Raw genomic sequence first — 13139 nt, forward strand, 5'->3', positions numbered from 1 at the left:
AGGTTTTGTACAGAAATTGCTCCATTCACTCTGCACGTTTCCAAATAATAACGTTGTAACCCGCGTGCTGCATGAATGGCTTTCATAAATTCAACGCCAGCATCAGTGTTTTTATTTGGGTTTAAAGGCTGAGATAAAAGTGAGTGGAGAGGTGAGAATCACTAATGGGCTGTGAACAAGGACTGAACGTGCCGTATTTATTGTCCTGTTCAGCCTGGCGGACAGGTACTGCTTTTATGAAAATCTTTGGAGTCTGAAATGGAGTGAAATCTGTGAAGCTGGGATTGTTCCAGCTTCCGTGGCTGGCAAGGGCCACACAGCCCCGGAGTCCAAGCAAGGATCTCACACTCTCCATGCCCCTGTTTCCATCCAAAGGCTAAGACTGCCCCATCCATCCTTGTCTCTCCCAACCGTTCCATTTTCTGCACCCATTAAACTGCCAGAGGGCAGGGTTACGTGGGATATTGGGAAGAAATTCTTCCCTGGGAGGGTGGTGAGGCCCTGTCACAGGTTGCCCCATCCCTGGAAGTGTCCAAGGCCAGGTTGGATGAGTCTTGGAGCAACCCGGGCTAGTGGAAGGTGTCCCTGCCCATGGCAGAGGATGGAACTGGATGGTTTTGAAGGTTCCTTCCCATCCCAACCATTCCATGATTTGTTTCTTTAACTGTACCCTTATGGCTACCAAAATCCCCCTCCAAAATCATGGCTAGTCTTCCTCATCCTCATCCTCATCCTCCTCACAAGGCAGGACACAAGAGCAAGATGGTCGCACCCCATCCTGTGGCATCCTCTGCTCATCCATAAATCCCTGGCAAATGGTACCAGCAAGAATTCCCAGGGCTTGGAATGACCCCAGGAAGTCGCAGGCAGCCCCAAAGGAAGGTGATGCCTCAGGAGGAAGGACCATGAGCCCCTCCAGCCCTGAGCTCCTCCATCATCTTCAGGGAAGATGATTTTCCCAGCAAAAAGCAAAAGATGCCGAGCCCAGGAGGCGCCTGGAAGCCAACGGAGCTCTGCAATCTGCCATTCACACCAAACCAAATGACATACAACAATAATTAGTGAAGATTACATAGCAATTAGCATGATTACAATTATACCAGTTGAAATAATTTATACAATAAAATCCACGCATGCTTTGCAACACATGACCAGGGCCGAAAGTGTGGCTGGGATGCTTTTCCTGGGAGCTCATAAATAAAGCCAAGACAGCTCCATTTCAGGGAGGGAAGGGACACCGGCCTCATTTCTGTCAGAAGAGGATTTTCTTGTCACACTATCATCTACTCAACAGCTCCCAGTTTCCCCATGTAATGATTTGCTTTTGACACAATCATGGTTAAAAATAAACGTGTTGGATCCCCAGCAGCCTTGGGACCAGGGCTCCTGGTTTTGTGAAGCCAGGTGGGAGGGGAATTGCTGCCAGGGTGATCCTGGGGTGATGCCACAGCTGTGGGATGCAGGATGGAAAGGCAGATCCTGGGTTGTGGATCCACTCCCTGACTGCACCTCTGGATAATCCCCCATCACAGCACGACCTTAACCTGCCTGGAAAGGGGCAGAATAAATACATAAACTTTTAAATTGGCTTCTTAATTAAAAAAAAAAATCGTATTTGTTCCAACTCTGTGCTGTGTCATATTTACGGAGGCTTAGCTCTGCTGGCCAGCGTTCTGTACAGCCATTTAAATAGCAGAGAATTAAAGGAAACGTTAATCAAAGCTCTCCCTCCTGTAAGCACACGGGTGATAAGAGCTCCCCACTCTCCTCTGGCTCTTGGCAGCTGTTTGTTCAGCAAACACCCCAGATGTGGTGCTGAGCAGCCAACACGAGCAAGACTCGTTTTTCATTACTGGGTGCTTCTGTAAGACAAAGGAATCTTAATAAGGAAGAGCTCGTTTCCCTGATCTCATTTTTATTACCTCCAGTCTCGTCTCCTGTTTGTTTGCATTTCATCTCCTCCTCGCTCTATTTCCATCTTAGATGAGCTGCAGCCAAACACAGCTCCCACACCAGCATTTGCAGTTTGCCCCTTCACAAGCCCCAGGATGGAGGGTGATGGTCACACTGTGGCCAGGGCTCAGGACAATTTGCTTTTCACAAGAGCCACAGGCAGCCCAGCAAACCCCGGAATCCCAGAATTGCTGAGGTTGGGAAACACCTCCAAGAGCATCGAGTCCAAGCTGTGACCAATCCCCACCTTGTCCCCAGCCCAGAGCACTGAGTACCACATCCAGGCATCCCTTGGGGATGGGGACTCCAAACCTCCCTGCGCAGCCCCTTCTGATGTCTGACCACCCTTTCCATGAGGAAATTCCTCCTGATGTCCAACCTGAAAGCCTGCATGTCTTTTACTCTGAGTCTGAGGAGTTTCAGCTCAGGAATAAGGTATTAGCCACAATGCCTGTCTTTCTGTCACCCATTAACGATCAGAGTTGGGTCATTTGGACCAAAACCTCCTCAGCAGCACTTAGGAAGGGCCTTATTTATTGTGCAGGGTCCCAGTGAGCTCAGCCAACTGCTCTCAGGGCTCCCACTCATCACTGGTCTGTGGAAGATGTCCCTGCCCATGGCAGGGAGTTGGAATGAAGATGATCTTTAAGGTTCCTTCCCACTCAAAGCATTCCAGGATTCTGTGATCTCCCCACAGGTCTTTGCCCTACCTGACTGTTCTTAGACTCTGCCTTGTACCTCCACGAACTGCTCCAGCTCACCCAAGGCATTTCCTGCTCTTCAGAACATCAGTTCTGACAACAGCAGTTCTCCTGTACAAGGCAGGTGGGGGGCAGAGCTTGCCAGAATGGGAGCAGGGAGATTAATACCAATGTCTGCAGTGCAACTGTGCTCCTGACAAATTCCATCGCCTTGGAGCATCTACCTACACACCTGAACACAAGCAGGGAGCAGCTGGGAGCTGCAGTGAGCTGTGCCCAGCCTCAGCCTGGCACCTGCCCTGGTTATGGGGAGAAAAACAGGAAAAATAGCGATGCAAAAATAGCGATGGGTGTCCTGAGAGACCAATCCCCGGGAAAGCAGCAGGGTGGGGAGGCCCCAAGTCACAGGGGCTGCAAGCAGGGGCACTGCCAGCCCTGCCCACCCTGAGTTTGGGTTGTTGGCACCTTTTCCACCTTGCCTACAGAGGGATGATTCTCTCTGGAGCCCACTCTGCTCCCTGTCCCAGGACTCAAAGCTCCATCCCTGCTCCATCTCTGCCCTCACAAGCCTCCAAGGGGATCTGACACACTCCTCCATCCCCACCACCTCCCTCCACGATGCAGCCCCACACCCTGATTTACAATGCTTTTCCAAACTCAACCCACGTGATTGTTTCACACATGAAACACAAAGAACCAGTTTCTCTGTGACCTGGAAATGGGGTTTTTCTCTGGATTGGGGGGTGGGCACCAATTCAGGCTGGGCACCTGGGCACCCACAGAGCCAAACAGAGACATTTGGGCTGTGCAAGTGCTCAGGCCCCTCTCCAGCTCTCTCCCAGCCTGTCAGCATCACTATCAAAAATTAACATATTTGATATTAGAATGGTAGAAATGAATCCCTCTTCCTCAGCAGCAAGCATATGGCATACAAATCCTCAAATAGGCTGCATTGCCTCTTTAAATTATCTCCAGAGAATACATCAAGGGATATTTTCCTGCTTGAAGCATGTTTTTGATGTAGTGACTTTCATCTGGTGTTTCACTGATCCTGGCGTGGCAGTGGCTGCCTTCCTTGATTTGATGCTTTGACCTTAAACACCACAGGTCCTGCTGAGCTCCATCCTGCATATCCCGAGGGAGCCCAGAGGAAGCCCCCACATCTCAGCACCCCCCAACACACCCAGGATGGGCTGGGGGTGCCTTACCTCAGGCTCTGGGTGCTGCGGCTGCCGACGGACGGTGCTGAGATGCTCCCGGCCACGCTGGCACTCGCCAGGGACGTCCAGCCTGCGGAGGAACTCGGCCAGGACTTGACGCTCTCCGCAGGCTCCAGGCTGAGCACAGAGCCAACACTGGAGCAGGCATCCCTGAGGGGACAGGAGAGACCTGTCAGCTCTGCAGGTGCAGGCAGGAGGGGTGCTGGGTCACTGTGGTGGTGACACAGGGCACAGAACGGGGCGTCCTCACACTTCCACCGCAGCAGCTCCAGCTGGTGAGCTCTGCTCGGGCTGGTTTGTGGCACCAGATAAAAAGAAATCTTTCCAGGCAGCCTGGTCCTTGTGCCATTGCTGCTGCCATTCATTAGTTCCTCAAGCTTTTGCAAGTGCCCTGCAGCCCTTGGGCAGGAAAACCCTGCACTGCCTGCCAGGCCTGGGGCTGGAGCTGCAGTGACAGAGCTGCTGTGACCCTGGGCACCCCACTGGGCCCTGTGCACTCCTGGGCTCCCCCAGAGCCAGGGCTACCCCAGCCCACCCTCCAGGAGCCCCCAGACCAGGTGCAGCGGATGAAATCCTTTAGGATCTCAGTTTTCCTTCAAAGCCACAGATCAGCTTCATCTCTCAAAGCACAGTCCAGAGGATTGGGAGCATCCCTCGGGATAAGAGCCAGAGCTCCCAGGGAATGGGAGCAGGTCGATGGGCACGGGGCACACAACGCCAGCACATCTGGAAGCCAATGTGAGCCCTGCCCGTGCAGTTGCAGCAGCCACTGGACCCCTCAGAGCAGCAGCTGGTGGTCCATGAGCTGTGCCAGAGGCAGGCACAGGCTCTGGCAGCAGCATCCCCCGGGATCACTCATGTGCCTCTCCTGGAGCACAGCGACTCCCGCGCTGTCTGCACGCTGCAAGGACCACAGGAGAGGGTCAGCGATGGCTCATGGGCACCCCAAAACCACTCCGAGGTGCAAAACTTCCCAGACCGACTGCAGCAGAGCCGCTGTGGCTGGAGCAGGGGCTGGGCTGAGCCGGGGAACACTCCCAAAACAGCCGGAGCTGCAGCGCTGGGGCAGGGAGCAGGGCTGGAGACCTGCAAGGGTCAGCCCCGGATGCAGACGGGACCCCAGGGCAAAAGGAGGGAGCAGAACACCCCGGCACAGGGCTGCTCCTGCCGGCAGCAGCTGCCGTTCCTGCTGGGAAGCACTTCTCACCTCCACCGGTGCACCAGCTGCATTGGAAATCATCCTTTTTTTGGGAAGCAGGGAGTGTCTGAGCTCACGGTTTGTATCTCACCCTTCTTCCCTCGTTTAATCACCACGCAGAGCAAATGCTGACAAGCACACCTCAGCTTTTTTTCTATTTTTTTTTAAGCTCATTTATCTCTTTTGTCTCCATTTGTCCATTTGATGCCCCTTTAGCTGTGTGGCAGAGGGGAAAACTGAAGGGCTTTAGGAATAACACCTGAAAAACGCACTGGAATTTTTCCCTCATTTTTTTCCCTAGTAAAACCCTCTACCCAAATCACCCCTGGCTCCTCCAGCTCCTGGGGATGATCAAAGCAGGATTTTCTCGATGAACCCAGCGCTGGGGCACCAACATGCTGCTGCCAGGGACCTGCTGTACAAATGGGGGTTTCCCACCCTTTTGGCTCGCTTTAAACTGGGCCACACAGGATGATTTCAAGGGTGCCACTTTTTCATGAAACCTTCCATTAACACGAAGTTTTTTGCTCACAGACACAGCATGCGTGAGCATGAGGACATGAAACTACAGCCACCCTGGCATTGCCCAGCGCTGCCTCTTCCCCACCAGAGAGCAGCTGAGTCCCCCACAACCCCTCCAGCTCCCCCCAGGCCCCGTTTCTCACCTGTCGGCATCGCTGTCGTCGCTGTCACGCAGCCCCTCCAGGGCCACCTGCAGGTCTGCGATGCGGCGGATGGAGGTGCCCAGGTCAGCCTGCAGCACCTGCCTCACCTCTGCCAGCTCTGCCAGCTGCTGCTCCTGCACAGGGGACACCAAGTGAGGGCCTGCACCTGACGTGGCACCTGAACTGCGAGTGGGGTGACTGCTAAACCACCCCTTCCTCACCCCAGTGCTCCCAGTGACTGTCAGGGCTGGTTACCTGCACCACGCCCTGCGGCACCTGTGAATGTAAACTGCAGCTTCCAGCACCTTCCAGTGCTTAAAGGGGCTCCAGGAGAGCTGGAGAGGGATTTTGGATAAGGGCATGAAGTCACAGGACACAGGGAATGGCTGCCCACTGCCAGAGGACAGGAATAGATAGGATATTGGGAAGAAATTCTTCCCTGTGAGGGTGGGGAGACCCTGGCATGTGTCCAAGGCCAGGTTGGATGGGGCTTGGAGCAACCTGGGCTAGTGGAAGGTGTCCCTGTCATGGCAGGGAGTGGGACAGGATGAGCTCTGAGGTCCCTGCAACCCAAACCGTCCCAGGATTTACAACCTGACACAACCCCCAGGGCTCCACGGGCCCAGCATCGCCCACCTTGCACACCAAGGACATCAACTTGGCCCTGCACCCCTGCTCATCACCCTCCAAGTCCTTCCTGCTGCTCCTCCAAGGAACCCTTCCTGCTGCTCCTAAGCCATCCCAGGGCAGAGAGGAGGGAGCAGCAGATCCCCAGTGATTGAAGCTGCCAGCTGTGAAATCGCCGTGGCTGCGGTGACAAGGGGAGGGATGATCTGTGACAGGCCGTGGCACAGGAGCTGGCACACTGTCACAGTAAATAATGGGAGGCCTGGAATCACCAGGCACACAGGCCCCAGGGGAAGAGCATCTTGGTTCATCAAAACAGGCAAAGAAACAGCCCCATTTGGGTCGCACGGTGTCACAGCGGCTCCTGGGAACGCGCTGGTCTTGGTGCAAACCTCAGTGCTGCTCAGAAGTTTTCTGAAACTTGGTGTCTCCAAGCCCTCCACTTCCCTCCTGGCTCGGGCAGAAGGTAGAAAGGACCTGTTTCATCAAGGGAAGTGTTTTGTCAAGGAGCTCGGGGGCTCAGAACAGGGCACATGGTGAAACACCAAGCCCTGAGAGGAGGAAAGAGCCCCAAGCTCTGGGTGCCTCTGTGCCTGTATTCAGCTATTTGGGGCTGCAGGAGCAGGGAGTGACCCCAGATAAAGAGCTGAGCCCTTCCACAGGCTGGTAAGAGCCTCTATTGACCCAGCTCCTCAGCTGCAAGATACGGCACAAATTAAATATGGTTCAGTAGCTGCCTTTAATTCCACTCCTCTGTTCTGCTGTTATTAACAGGGATGGGCAGGGAGGCACAGAGCAGCATCCCCCCACCAGCACCCCAGCCCCGCTTCCTTCGGCCACGGACACAGAAATCTCCTGGGATGGCTGTGGGAGCAGCAAACAGCGAGTCCTGGGGGCTGGAGGGGTCACCCTGGCTGGTGGGGTCCCCCCCGACCTCGCTACCTTCCGCATGGCACTGAGAATGCGGAGAGGAAAGGGACCATCCCAGGTGATGCTGCCGAGCTGGGGCCCCACCTGCCTCCTCCCAGGACATCCCTGGACACCCCACTTTGTGGCACCCACGCTGGTGGCCTTGGGAAGGGGACCTGCAAGGCACTGAGGTGACACTGGGGACTGTGGGTGACCCTGGGGTCCCCCACCCACAGGCCACCCAAGGGGCAATTTGAATGTGAGCCAGAAAATGGAGCTGACACTGCTCAACCCCACATGCCACCCCACATCTCAGCTGTCCCAAATCTCACCCACGGAGACACCTCATGTTTTTCTTTATACCCTACAATTGTCTCAGGGAAAGGAATCATTTTGCCAATATAATTCAATTTCAGATGGAAAAATACTGTCTGCAGAACACAAACTGACAAGGCCCATCCCAGCACCAGGCCCCTGGCACGCAGGAAGCTGCTGGACACCTCTGACACACGTTGTTTCTATCTAAATGTAAATCCAAGAAGCATTTCTCTTTTCAAACAGTCCCTGGGCTGAGAACTGACACCCTCACACTGGGCAGAGCTGGCTTTTTGTTTCCTCTGAGCAGAAAAAGGGGAGAAATAAAGGGGAAAATAGATCAGTTGAGAAAACTCATATTATTGGGCAAACTGCACCACAGCTGGACCTGAAGGGCTGAAAGGAGCATCCTCTGCTATTAAATCCCTCCTGGCACCAGCATCTCTGGCTGCTTCCACCAAACCAGTCAGACATGCACAGCAGGACCAGCCTGACCAGTGCAAAACCCCTGGCTGATGTATATTTTATCATCAATAAATAAAATATACGTTCTGCCTGCTACTGAGTACATTTCCAAACCGGATTCTCCCATTCATGCTGGGGGAAAGATCACCCCAGAGCACAGGACTGGCTCTGCTGGTGGGTCAGAAACCACGGTTCTAGAAGGTTGAGGTTGATTCTGGCTGACGGGGAGGCTGGATTAAAGGTTTCCCCAATTCAAGGGGGCAGGAGCTCACTCAGTGATGGCTGGCACTCAGCAAACCCACGGCGAGCTGCTCTCAGCTGGACTCCTGCCCTCGCCCAGGGGCTCCCAGGGAGGAGATTCTGCACATCCCTCATGGAAGGCAATTTCTAAACCTTTTTCTTAAGAGGTTTGTTTCTTTTTTTTACCCCCAACTGATTTCGTCTCAGAATTACTGGAAGAGAAGCTAAAAGGAGATAAACAAAATCAGCAGTGAAATGATCCGTGGGACTCCAAGGGATGCCCAGGCCGGCGCCGCGGAGCATCGAGCACCACGTCCTTATCACTACCTCGTCCTTATCACCACCTCGTATTTTTGTTTGCGGTTCTGCTGTGACAACACCACCTTTGCTCGCTCCCATCCACCTCGAGCGAAGTGCAATCTAATTAGTGCAATTTGGATCACTTTTCTTCGGATAACTTAGCACGCACCTGCACAATTCATCCATCATTGTTATTTTTAATTAAGCCGTTAACTCGCGGGTTTTCCAGAAAGTTTGAAGTGACAAAATTCGCTCAGCCAACGGCTGGGAGTGAGATGGGGCGAGCACCGTGTAATTGGTGTGTGAGCAGCCACCGGTGCTGATGGATTCCTGAGGAATTTACTCCTTTAATGGCAAAGCAGGATCACAACAGCCCTAATTAGCACGTACACAGCCGAGCTTTCACTCCTGGCTCCTCCATCATCCACCCTCACCTCTAAGGACCGGCTGCCTTTGATGATAATTGTCGTTACACTTCCTCAAAGACATTCGCTCTTTAAGGGAAGAGCAGCTGGAAAGACCCAGGAGCAGGCAGGGATGGGGACAAGAGACATCAGAGGGTTTGCTGGGACCCTGCTGGGAGCTGAGCGTTCGCCTGGGTGGGAGCGTGGCATTCCCGGCTGGAGGCACAAACAGCTCCCACTTCGCTTCTCGAGTTCACTGGAAGCGCCAAAAAAACAAAAGAAGCTTTAAAGTTTGCAAAAATGAGCAAAAAGCCCTAATCCTGGAGTTCGGGCTGTGTTGTGTTCCACAACGTGGCCATAGCAGGGCCGGGGCACAAAGATCTGCCAGCAAAAGAACCAGGGGAAAAAAAAGGTTATTTACTCTGAGGCTCTCACAAAAAAAAAAAAAAAAAAACAACTTGTGAAGAGTGTCTTCACACCTGTACTTCAGTTTTCTGTAAAATTAGTTAATTATTATGCTGATGAATTTTCACAGCTTCGTTAAAGAAACCTGATTCGAGGATAGCACCCGCCAGCCCTCGTGGTGTGCTCAGGGGGGTCAGTGGAGCTCTGCTGGGTACAGAGGGGCAGGAGGAGACCCAGCAAGTCCCTGGCTTGTGCCTCGGCCAGCCAGGGCTTCGTCCCAGCTGGATCAGCCTCTGTTTTTCCCTTGGCATTCCATCAAGAAGGCACCTAGCTCTCCGGAAGAAGAAACCTGAGAGGCTCCTGCCCATGGCTGGACCCCATTCCAGAGTTTTCATCCCAGAACCCTCATCCAGATGCTTGATTTCTGCCATGAAATCCAAGCTGTACAGGCAGTTCAGTCGGCAGCAGCACAGCCAGCACCATCCTTCCCTCAGAAATCCTGGATGCTGCCGTGTCCCAGACACAATGACACCCTCTCATCGTCCCACATCCCTGCTCCACGCCTGCTGCCAGCCCTTCTCCATCCTTCCCAGACCCTGTTCCATCCTTCCCTGCACTGCAGCCTCACCAGGGGACACGTGTAGGGGACAAGCACGAGCCTAAGTGCACACACGATGAACACAGAGAGCACGGCTTGGGTTTAAGCCCAGCAGGATTAACTCCAGGCTGGAAATCCATCCCTCACTCCTCACCATGACTCAGTGTCTGCCGTGGTCTGAGGACACCAGCGGGACTGAGGATGGCTTGTCAAGCTCTGGGTGACAGCACAGCAGCTGAGCAATGAGGAGCTGCTGCAGGCTGGGATCCAGATTTTGTTGGAAGAGGAGCTCCAGCTCCAGGGAGGAAACCCTCGATGTGCAGCCAGAGCAAAGAGAGACCAGCAGGGCCAAGTCCTACCCCCTGCCATTACCAAACACGCTTGGAAAGTGTTCAAAACCCATCCTTCTTACAAAATTCGTAAGGCAGAGCCACCTGCCTGGCAGCCAGCTCTCCAGCTCCCAGCCCTGATCCTCACTGCACATTCCCTGCTGAACGGCACAATGCTGCCTCCCAACTGCCCTAAACTGGGTGGGAAACGAGGGAGGGATGGAAATAGCTGCCCTGAGCCTGGCTGGGGATGGTGGCATGGGATTTTCCAGTGCATCCACCACTGATAAATACGAGTTGTGAGAACAAAAATACCTTCTATTTTGTATATTGCATCTGTATGCCATACATAACTACATCTACAGGCAGCAGCTGTGAAACAAGACAGGATTTCTAACCCAGTCTGTGCAAGAAATTTGTCCCTCCTTAAACCTCGACAGTGTGTGGCAAGTCCACAACCCCACCACCGTGTATTTAAATAAAAAGTAAAAAAAAAAACTGTTAGGAGCAGAGCATGACTTAAGTAATGTCAAGTGAATAATTCACGCTGGATTTATAATTGATGGGGAGTTTAGAAGGAGCAGAGCCGTAAGTGGCTTCCTATTAACTATTGATGCTCCCCACCAGGCTCCCGACAAGCTCAGCCAGGCTCCTCAATCACAGCCCTGCCCCATGTTTTATTTAACTGCTCTGAAGGGAACGCACAGTCTGGGGGATGCCTCTGCTCCCAGGAATGTCACAGCAGTCCCTGGCTGTGGCCGTGCCCACGGAGCCAGCTCCCGTGGAACAATCACCACGGAGAAGCCGGGATGGGGAGGTGCGTCTGGGGGAGCCCACCTGCTCCTTCCTCCAGCAGATGCCAGATAACCCCAAATATTTGAGTGTCTGGATAACCCCACACTCCTCAGTTCTGCCTTACAGATTCAGCTGTTTATGGGGGTTTGTGTCGTATTTGAGGGCGGTGCCCCTAAAATCCCTTTCAGACCTCTTAGCACACTTCACATGGGAGAGCACAAGAGTGCCAGGAAGTTCCTTCCTTCACCCGTCGCTCACATCCCCACATGAAACATTCAAAAAGCTTCTAAAAACCTAGGCACAAACCCAAAAATACAGCAAAAGATCCCACCCCTATTCCAACAGCCAGAGCATCCATGTTCCAAACACTGCCCTTCCAGCAGAGCTGCAACCAACACCCAGCAACCAATCCCTCAATCCCACAGGGAAAGCAGCAGGATCAGGGAGCCTGGCATGCCCGTGGCTCCTCAGCACAGCCTCTCACTCCACCATCCCATGGCTCTGCAGAGCATCAGAGGCTGAGAGATGCAACCTCATTCCATGCCCAGGGGAGCCAGAGCACTCAGGGCTCAGCCTGGCAGAGCAAGGACAAAGCCTGACCATGGCGAAGGCAGAGGATTGGGAATCATTCACACCATTCCCCTTGGGAAGGCTGGCAGCCTCGGGGCAGAATAAATGCTGGAATCTCCTTGATTGCTAAATAAAAGATTATTGATAAAGTAACTGCTCCTAATTAGGTCCTGCTGCCAGCAGAACTGCAATATCTTTCAATTACCGCTCGGGAGTGAGGCTTTCCCTTGGATTACTGGAAGAAACAACATGAAAAAGAGACACTGGGAAAGGGCTGGAAAGTGCAGGTGAATCTATTTTTGCTGCTCTCCAAACCCAGCTGGGGCTCTGCTCGCTCAGAGCGGGTTTAGCTGCTGGTTGGCACCGTCTGAGCTGCAGCCACGGGGGTGGTTTGGCAAAGCTGGGAGCTCCAAGAGGATCTGGTGCTTGGGCTGATTCCTGGCACACCCAGCCCTGAGACCAGCACTCAGGGGCTGCTGCAGCACCGGGGCATTTCCCACCCACCGTGGTTCTGCCTGGCATGAGGAGAACCAGCTTGAGGAGCTGCAGGAATGACCTGAGCAACTTGGAATCATAGGTTCATCTAGGATGGAAACACCTCCAAGATCATCCAGTCCAACCGTTACTCCAGCACTGCCAAGTCCAGCAGCAAACCGTGTCCCCAAGTGCCACATCCACACGTGAACTGCATTTCTGTGAGAGGAGCAGGCAAAGCCACCTCCTTCCCACAAAAAAAACGTGGAGCAGAGGGACTGTCCAGGCTTCCAGCCCAGCCATGGAGAAAGGCAACATGAGGGTCCTCAAGGACAGCTTTGGTTCAATGGTTTGGGGCTGCAGAGGGACGCAAAGCAATTCCCTGCTCCTCCCAGAGGAGCAGCCCAGGACACAGGGAGTACCTGCACAGGGAACAGCTCCATCCCCAGACCCAGAGCACACAAAGCACCGCACAGAAAATGACTTTTCTGGGGCCCTCAGGCCAACCCAGGGGTTATGAGGGGTCTGCAGCAAAACCCCCCTGACCATGGGACCACCCAAACCCCGGGAGCAGCACCCCCTCACCAGCTCCATGCGCCGGCGGCTGGACTCCAGCTCCCTCTGCACCAGCTCGTCCATGTCAGCCTTCATCTCCTCCATCCTCCTCTGGTAGTACCTGCTGTTCTCCCTCTCCCGTGCCTCCGACTCGGCCGCCTTCTCCAGCTCCTCTCCCATCTGGATGATGCTGTCTCGCAGGCGCAGCACCAGCACCTGGGGTGCGAGGGGAGGGTGAGGTGTTAGAAAGCTCTCTGCGAGCACCAAGCCACTGTTGGCTGTCAGAAACCCCCACGCAGACACAGCAGCAGTGCCACGAACCATCTGGGCTGCCTCAGCCCACACCTGTCCCTCCCAGCCCTTCGCAGGTGCTCCTGTCCCCACAGCCATGCTGGTGGCACTGCCCTGCCTGGTGA

The 13139-nt window shown here is 54.0% G+C and overlaps 1 protein-coding gene across 1 annotated transcript in view; it reads right to left on the minus strand.

Moving 5' to 3' along the window:
- MYO18B (myosin XVIIIB) overlaps positions 1-13139 on the minus strand; it is a 53967-nt gene that overhangs the window by 4127 nt on the left and 36701 nt on the right. Inside the window, exons 38-41 of the mRNA XM_032128343.1 lie at positions 12754-12939; positions 5738-5871; positions 4734-4775; positions 3863-4024 (exon numbers count right to left, since the gene is read on the minus strand). Of these exons, the coding sequence (XP_031984234.1) occupies positions 3863-4024; positions 4734-4775; positions 5738-5871; positions 12754-12939 (524 nt within the window). The remainder of the gene's footprint in view (positions 1-3862; positions 4025-4733; positions 4776-5737; positions 5872-12753; positions 12940-13139) is intronic.

This window comes from Corvus moneduloides, chromosome 18 (genome assembly GCF_009650955.1).
Source record: "Corvus moneduloides isolate bCorMon1 chromosome 18, bCorMon1.pri, whole genome shotgun sequence".
NCBI classification, from domain to species: domain Eukaryota; kingdom Metazoa; phylum Chordata; class Aves; order Passeriformes; family Corvidae; genus Corvus; species Corvus moneduloides.